The sequence below is a fragment of the Pteropus alecto genome, unplaced genomic scaffold, assembly GCF_000325575.1.
Source record: "Pteropus alecto unplaced genomic scaffold, ASM32557v1 scaffold30, whole genome shotgun sequence".
NCBI classification, from domain to species: domain Eukaryota; kingdom Metazoa; phylum Chordata; class Mammalia; order Chiroptera; family Pteropodidae; genus Pteropus; species Pteropus alecto.
The window spans coordinates 2,338,148-2,346,214 of NW_006429782.1; the positions used below are offsets into that span (position 1 = coordinate 2,338,148).

At 59.9% G+C, this 8,067-nt stretch overlaps 1 protein-coding gene across 1 annotated transcript; it reads left to right on the top strand.

The window, feature by feature from the left end:
• The first annotated feature begins 1,416 nt into the window (after window positions 1–1,416).
• On the top strand, window positions 1,417–4,652 carry NMRK2 (nicotinamide riboside kinase 2). Its single transcript, XM_006904104.1, has 7 exons — window positions 1,417–1,442; window positions 2,850–2,940; window positions 3,262–3,310; window positions 3,396–3,552; window positions 3,844–3,915; window positions 4,238–4,344; window positions 4,567–4,652. The coding sequence occupies exons 1-7, from the start codon at window positions 1,417–1,419 to the stop codon at window positions 4,650–4,652; spliced, it is 588 nt and encodes a 195-aa protein (XP_006904166.1).
• The last annotated feature ends 3,415 nt before the right edge of the window (window positions 4,653–8,067 follow it).

The window sequence follows — 8,067 nt, forward strand, 5'->3', positions numbered from 1 at the left end:
GCACCGCCCCCCACCCCCAGCACATGGGTGTGCTCACCCACCCTGAAGCGCTGGAGCCCCCTTATTTAGGGGTTTTGCAGGGGCTTCATCACAGAGACGTGACTGGTTAAATTGTCAGCCTTTGGTGACTGACGCAATCGCCAGCTCCTCTTCCTTGAAAGCTCCATCCTGTAACCCCGGCTGGTTCCCCTGGCCACCAGCCCCCATCCCATGGTTCCAGGGCCTTTCCAATGTCACCCTATTGGCATAAACTCAGGTGCAGTTAAAAGGGCTTGTCACAAATAGCAAGAGACACTGCTTTCATCTTTACCTCTCTGGCTCTATTTCAGGAACCAAGGACAAAAGTCCAAATATTATACCAAAAGATATCCTGTCTCATCACTTAGAAAATTACAAGGGTTTTAGGAGCTCTGTGCCAGGACCTGGGATTGAGACCAAATATGCATAGATTGTGAATCACAAGATCACAAAAATAACGATGACAATAATAATAGCCCGTGTCCCACTAGCCTAGACCCATGTTACCGAGGGGAAACTGAGGCACGGAGCAGTCACACGGCTCAGCCGGAGTCACACAGGACAGTGGGGGCTGCTTCCCTCATAGGGTCTGGCGGAGCCTTCGGTGCCATGTGCGTCCCAGCTCCATCCACCAGCAGCCATTTGACCTTGGGCGAGTGTGTCCCTCAGCCCCCAGGGATCAGCAGGGTCACGCCCCAGCCCTGCCTCGCCCGAGGCTGCTGAGAGGCACGAGGCCCACCCCAGTGACTCCTCCAGGCCTCACGCGGCACTCAGGGAAGGGCTCCTGGTGTCACACCACAATCTTCTGGCCGGGCCCATGTCACCAGAGCCCAGCCCTCTTGGCACTACTTCTTGGCCTTTAAGCCCATCTGGGCCACAACCCCCTTGGGAAGGGACGTTCTTGCCGTTGGGAGGTGGGGCCGGTGAGTTCCCTTTCCTGGGTGCCATTGGAACCAGTCTTAATGTCAGGGTCAGGCCAGGGGACACACTGGGCAGGATATTTTTAGGGAGGTGAGATGTGTGGCCGGGGTGTTATCTGCCCCGCGGAGAGGAGCGAGGAGGGGGTGTGGGGTCGGAGGAGGAGAAGAAAGGAGGCAGCCGGGGTGACATCTACCACTCCCGCCCCGCTGGCCCGTGACTAATTTAGGCAAAAGGCAGCGTGGAGCTATTTCCATCTGGCGGGAACAGGTGCTGGGTCCCCTCGCCCCCACCCTGCTGGCCGCACTGCCCATAGGCCACAGGCCGCCTCCCCCGGGGCGGCCTCCGGGCTGCCCGGGCCTATAAAGGCGCCAGGTTTTCTCAATGAAGCTGGGACACAGCGCACTGCGGGGTCCGACCCAGCCCGGTGCCCAGGAGTCTGCAGGCCCAGCGCGGTCCCCGCCGCCCCTCCTCGTGGAGATGAAGTACATCGTGGGCATCGGAGGGTGAGCTGCCCCGACGCCTAGGGGCGACCCCGCCGGGGCACAGGCGCGGGGGAGGCGTGGAATGAATCACGGGCTGCCTGGGGTGGCAGAGCCCCCTGCCCGAGGTCTGAGTGCGGGGCGGGGCCTCTGCCCTTGGAGGCGAGATGGGCGCGGGGCCCGATCTTCAATTTTCAAATGAAAGTCACTTTTCCCCACCATACTCGGTATAAAACCAAAAATCAGTGGGGACAGGAGACTTTGTAAAGCTCAGGAAGACCTTCCTAACCGGCCTGGGCCCTCCTTGGGGGCGGGGGACACCCTACCCACCCCAGACAGACACGTGCCCGCTTGGGCGGAGCCCCCAGAGTGACGTTCCCTGTGGCCTCTATAGCTCCCGCCAGGCAGGGGCCTCCCTTGTCCAGGGATCCAGAGTCTCTATTTCATTACCCGCCACCGGGCCTTTTAAACTGATGCTGGGGAGGCATTTCGCCTAAGCGGGTCAGGCTTGGGAACCAGAACATCCCACCCAGTGTTGGGGGGCGGGCCCGGGCCCTGCCCCCAACTTGGTTTAAGACTGCTATCACCCAAGTGGAATTCCTAGTGTATTCTGAGGAGGGCCGGGCAAATTCTGTAGCCACGCCGGGCACGAGGCGTGCCTTTTAGTGACCATCCAAATGAACGTCGGGGGTGCCATAACCTGCCGCCCTTAATAGAAGGGGCCCTTCCCGTAGGCCCTTTCGATCCGTGGCAGCGACCCCGTGTTCCACATCGAGCGTTCCACCTGATTCCTAGAGCAGGGACAAAAGGTCAGAGGGACACTCATTCCAAGGAAGGTCTGACGGTCACCCTGCTGTGTCCTTCCTCGGCTCCAGGAGTCCAGGGCGTTGTTCCCTCTGCCACAGGCTGACCTCCCGTCCTAGTTTCCCAGGCACTGGAGGGTCCCCAGGATTTGGGACTTTTTCCGTGCTAAACGCAGAGACACCCTCGGCAAACCAGGGCAAGCTGGCGGCCCTATTTTGCCAATTGTTGTTTTTTTTTTTTTTCTTTTTCTCTCTTTGTCTTTTCTTGGTTGCAACTGTTTCATAAAGTCAATTGCCTCTTTCACTTTTAAAATGAACTGCTTGGTTTTCTATTGCAGATATACCGCTCCCCCCCACCCCCCGCCCAGTTTGCACTTGTTTTAACATTTTGACCTTAAAAAATAAAAAGAAAGAAAGCCCAATGCGGCTGAATCTCGCTCAGGTCTCAGCCTCCTGGTCTGTAAAACTGGGCTCCCGGCCGCACCTCCTGGGTTTGCAGTGACGCTGAGTGAGCCCCCTCTGGCCCTCGGCCAACAACATCAGCCTCTCAGCGCCACGGTTTCTGGCTCTGTGCTTCACATTCGAGTCCGATTCCGGGGGGCCCCTCACGTGTCCACTGCCTCCACAGCATGACCAACGGTGGCAAGACCACACTGACCAACAGCCTCCTCAACGCGCTGCCCAACTGCTGTGTGATCCACCAGGATGACTTTTTCAAGGTGGCTGCCCTCGCCCGGGGGTCGGGGGAGTGGTGCTGGCCCGGGCCACCCTGCCCTCTGCTGCCCACTGCCCTGCCGGGCCGGGCACAGGTCACGCTGGGCCAGGGGAGCGAGGGACGGGCGTTTCACTTCCTAAGCGCCTACTATGCGTCTGGCACGTCCTCGCAGGACACCTGTCCTCCATTGGACCGATGCCGGCCCCGGGATCCTCACTGTGGGCCCTCCAGGCGCTGAGGGGTCCACCGAGGCTCTGTCACCCCAGAGTGGTGGACAGGTGGAAAGGTGGGCGCTGAGCCTGGGGTTTGGGCTCCTCTGTTTCAGCCCCAAGACCAAATCCCAGTTGGGGAGGACGGCTTCAAGCAGTGGGATGGTAAGAACGGCTGGCGGCCCCGCGCCCCCTGCCCGGACTGCCCCCCGTCCACGGCCCCGCCGACGCCCGCTCTCCCCGTCCCCAGTGCTGGAGTCCCTGGACATGGAGGCCATGCTGAGCACCGTGCAGGCCTGGGCGAGCAACCCCCAGAAGTTCGCCCGCGCTCACGGCGTCAGCGTCCAGCCGGACACCTCGGACACCCACATCCTCATTCTGGAAGGCTTCCTGCTATATAGCTACAAGTGCGTGTCTGAGGGTGATCCCTGACCAGCCCACCTCCCAGGGGTCACCGAGTCTCCATTCGGGACTCGAGGGCAGAGCTGGACTCAGCTCAAGGGTCTGGGCAAACATCCCTGCTTCTTGGGGAACTGAGTCCTCCTTCTAGAAGCTCAGCAAGAGGCTGGCCCCTCCCAGACCCCCACCCCCACCCCCTCCCTCAGCACGCTGGAAAGTCGCTGGACCCCGGGGGCTGTGGACCGTGGCTCCCAGTAAAGGCCGGCCCGTGGTTCTGACCGTGTCCCCCACCCCGCCAGGCCCCTGGTGGACTTGTACAGCCGACGGTACTTCCTGACCATTCCCTACGAGGAGTGCAAGCAGAGGAGAAGGTGAGCCTCAGGGCCCTGACTGAAATCCCAGCTGGGCCCAGGAAACTGATGCTGCCCGCTGGACGCAAGCCACCCTGGCAGCCAGCAGGCACTTGGCTGACCGGGACCCGGAGGCCTGGCCCACCCATGACCTACCCTGGGCATCTCCCAAGCCCGGGGGTGAAAATGCCAAAAGCTGAGGCACCCGAACCCTAGCCTGGGGTCCCTGGCTCGGTGGTGCTATCCCCGACCTCTGACCTCGTCCACGTCCCCTGGCCTCTGCTCATGGCGCCAGCCCTGGATGACATGAGTGTCACTCATTGTCGCCCATGTCCCTCCCCAGTACTCGCAGCTACATGGTCCCCGATCCTCCAGGCCTCTTCGACGGCCATGTGTGGCCCATGTACCTGAAGTACAAGCGGCAGATGGAGGCCGACGGCGTGGACGTGGGTGAGCCCCTGAGAGGGCGAGGCCTGGTCCCGGGGGCCCCTGGGCCCCGCCCCCCGGCAGGCCCCGTCGGGAACCCCTGAAGTCCCTCCTCGAATTCCACCGCCAGTCCCTCTCACCCCGGCCCCAGAGGCCGTCCCGTCCCGGGCTCTGCAGGCCACCTGCCTCCTGGCGGCAGTCCCGCGGCCCAGAGTGTCGCCCCGACCACGGCCTCTCTGGTTTCAGTGTACCTGGACGGCACGCGGCCCCGTGAGGAGCTTTTCCACCAGGTCCTGGAGGACATCCAGAACTCCATCCTGAACCGCACGTAGGCAGGCCCGGGGGACGAGGGGCCCGGACCTGGACCACAGGGACCCACACGCCACCCCTGGCCGGGCGCTGCTCGACCACTTCCTTCTGGGGACACCTGTACATACGAGAGTGGAGGCCACACTCACGGCTTAGCATCTGGGGGCCCCGGGACCCCGCCCCAAGATGCCTCTGTAACGTCTCAGCAGCTTAAGTATTAAACCTGTCCTATTTTTTTAACTGTTGGAGTCCAGCCTGGTGTGTCTGAGGTGTTGAAAGGGACCCGTCTGTCCCCTCTCCTTGGTTTTTTGGTGGCCTCTGGGGGTGGCACTAATAGCACTAGTCTACACCCATTTGACACACACCGACGTGACCCCAGGGGCTGCTTGGGGGTCCTCGGGGCCTCAGTTTCCCCAGAGGGGAAATTCCCTGCCAGTTTTGAACAGACAGCACGACACGGCCCAGAGCAGGGGCGCCAGCCACTCCTGAGGGTGCCCGGCTCCTGCCTGCGCCCGTCCCCACCAGGCCTCGGCGCCTTCTCTGTGGTCGGAGCTGGCACCCATCACGTGGGGTTACTGGGAAGCTTTCGTGACCCAGGGCGCTCGTAAAGGACACAATTCCTGTCCTAGGAACCACGCTTCTCTGGGCCCTCGCCGAAACCCAGGAGAGATGGTTTATCATTCACACCCATTTCAAGGGCGGGGAGACTGAGGCTCGGAGGCGGTCGGTGGCCTAGCCGAGCTGGGATTTGAACCCGAGCCTCCCTGGACCTGTTCTCTTTGCCCAAGGGAGTCTGGAAAGTCTGGTGGAGACCAGAGCTCAGGGCTAGGGGAGTGGGGAACGGGGTACCCCTGGACCGACACCCCATAGCCAGCTGCCGAGCCACTGCCTCCAAACCCGCTCCGTCCAGAAAGGCACAAAACATCTGCAGTCTGGCCGGGTTTGGACAAAGCCGGTGAACTTTTGGAAGTCAGAAAAAGGAATAAGAGAACAAATCGCCATGTACCCCAGCAATTGCACTCCCAGGAATACACCCCCCAAATCCTAGGAATACACCCCAAAAGAACTGAAAACAGGTGTGCAAACAAAACTCGTCCCTGAATGTCCACAGCGGCATATTCACAGCGGCCAAGGGGTGGAAGCCACCGAGCGCCCACGGACGGCCGCATGGATGCACACGGCACATCCGTCCACACGGGGGAGTGTCACTCGGCCGGGAAAAGGGGGGAGGCGCTGACACTCCCCACGACGTGGTGTGTGGCCTGGAAACCATGATGCTCCGTGAGAGACGCCGGACACGCAAGGCCACACGGCGTGCGAGTCCATGTACGTCCAGAACAGGCACGTCCACGGTGACAGAGAGTAGGTTCGTGGTTGCCACGGGCTGGGGAGGGGAATGGGGGCGCGACTGCTGATGGGGATGGGGTTTCTGTTGGGGGTGGGGGAAGGTTCTGCGATGGGACAGAGGTGACGGCTGCACGGCACTGGGAATGCACTAAATGCCACCGAGCTGCTGACTTCAAAACGGTTAATTTAATGTTTCACCTCCATAAAAAGAAAAAGAGAGAAGGAGGGAGGGAGGGAGGGAGGGAGGGTCAGGCCCAGGCACCGGGTGATTCTGGGGAGGGGCATCAGCCACAGGCCAGCATTTGCAGGCGACACGTGGTCACAGGTGGGGTGAAGGTCCCACAGGCTTTCTTGCCCTATTTGCAGTCACTGGGAAAACGCTACAGGGCAGGGAGTGTGGGGGTGCAGAGCCTTGCCCCTCACTCGCCGTGCGGCCCAGACCCCTCACCTCTCCGTGTGCGACAGCCCTCTCTGTGACCGCGAAGGCCCCCAGCCCTCTGCCACGGAACTGGAACGTGCGGGCAGCGGTCCCCTGAGCCCTGCCCTGCCCTGGGGTTGGGATTCCAGTCTGCTGCTCACCTCTCGTGCCCCCGCCAAGGAGCCTTCGAACTGGCTGGTCACTGGGCGGCTGTCCCCTCTGAACGCAGCCTGTGATCAGAAATCACCCCGCGTAGCAGTCACCGCGGCCCGCCCCGCTTCGCTCCTGTGGCCCCGGGCCCCAGCAGAGACATGGACGGCGGCACAGCCACCGGCAGCGGAGCCGGGAGTAGCCACGTGCTCTGGGCCTGGGGCTTCTCCCTGGTCCTTATTTCAGCAAAGAACTCGTGGGCCCTTTTCCCCGACCTGAAGTCCCCGTCCGGGACACTAGCACGGTGGCCACCTTGTCCCAATTCGCAGAGGACTTTCTCAGCGTTAACACTGAGCCCGGCTGCATGGGGACCCCGGAGGAGGGCCAAAGACCCTGCAGGCCGGAGGGCAGGCGGGCCGTGTCCCAGTCCGCGCTCGGCCGCCCGCAACAGTGTCCCTAACGTTGAATCTCATGTCCTTGTTTATTACAGCACGATCTGAATAGTCTCTCCTCCCTTCAAACAAACAAAAACAAAAACAAAGACACCATCGCAGGCTGCCTCCTGTGCCCCCAAACTCACATGTCGAAGCCTTGACCCCCAAGGCCTCAGGATGTGACTGCGTCTGGGGTGATCGAGCTGAAAAGGGGTCGTGGCGGGGGCCTTAATCCAATATGACTAGGGTCTGTGTAAGAGGAAAAAATTGTGGGTACACCGAGGGACGCCAGGGCACACGCACGCAAAGGAAGGACTCTGTGGGGACAAGGAGAAGATGCCCGACTGCAAGCCAAGGAGAGTGGCCCCTCAGAGGGTACCGGCCTGCAGATCCTCGGAGACAAAGCGGACGGGTGTTTGCCAGGGGCTGGGGGAGCGGAGAGCGGGCAGTGACTGTTGATGAGGCCGAGACTTCCTTTGGGGGAAGGATAAAATAGTCTAAAATTGATTGCAGTTATGGGGGGGGGCGCAAAAAAATAAAAAAAAATAAAAAGTAATACAATTGCAGTTAGCGGTTGCACAGCCTTCTGATTAGATTTCAAAAATTGAAACACATTCAATGGGTGGATTATGCGGTATGTTAATATCGTCTCAATAAAGCTGTCTAAAAATCCTTTAGGACTGAATAAAAAAAAATCCAGTGTGACTTTACTTAATTCGGTGGCCTTTTCAACATTTGTGACTTTAATCGAAAATGCATTAACAGCATGTTTCTGTCATGCAGATGAACTGGGCACTTGTTTTAGTGGGACGCTAAATGTTAGTTCGGTCGCCAAACGTCCCTCGGGTGTGTGGCACATGGGTTGACAAATCCGCTCGTGGGCCAAATCCAGACCACTGCGTGTTTTTGTACAGCCCTCAAGCTGAGGACGGCTTCACATTTTTCAAAGATTGGCAGGGGGAAAAAGAGCAAGGATTAAATTTCGTGACACATGCAAAATCAGGTGGAATTCAAATTTCGGTGTCTATAAATAAAGTTTTATTGGCACAAAGCCATGCCCATATGTGTCGTCCGAGGCTGCTTTCTTGC

What these genes read in the sequence shown, in the direction of transcription:
- NMRK2 (XM_006904104.1), top strand. Translation starts at nt 1,417, where the DNA reads ATGAAGTACATCGTGGGCATCGGAGG. An exon ending in TACATCGTGGGCATCGGAGG is followed by an intron (nt 1,443 to 2,849) that starts GTGAGCTGCCCC and finishes CTGCCTCCACAG; the next exon opens with CATGACCAACGGTGGCAAGA. An exon ending in GAGTGCAAGCAGAGGAGAAG is followed by an intron (nt 3,916 to 4,237) that starts GTGAGCCTCAGG and finishes GTCCCTCCCCAG; the next exon opens with TACTCGCAGCTACATGGTCC.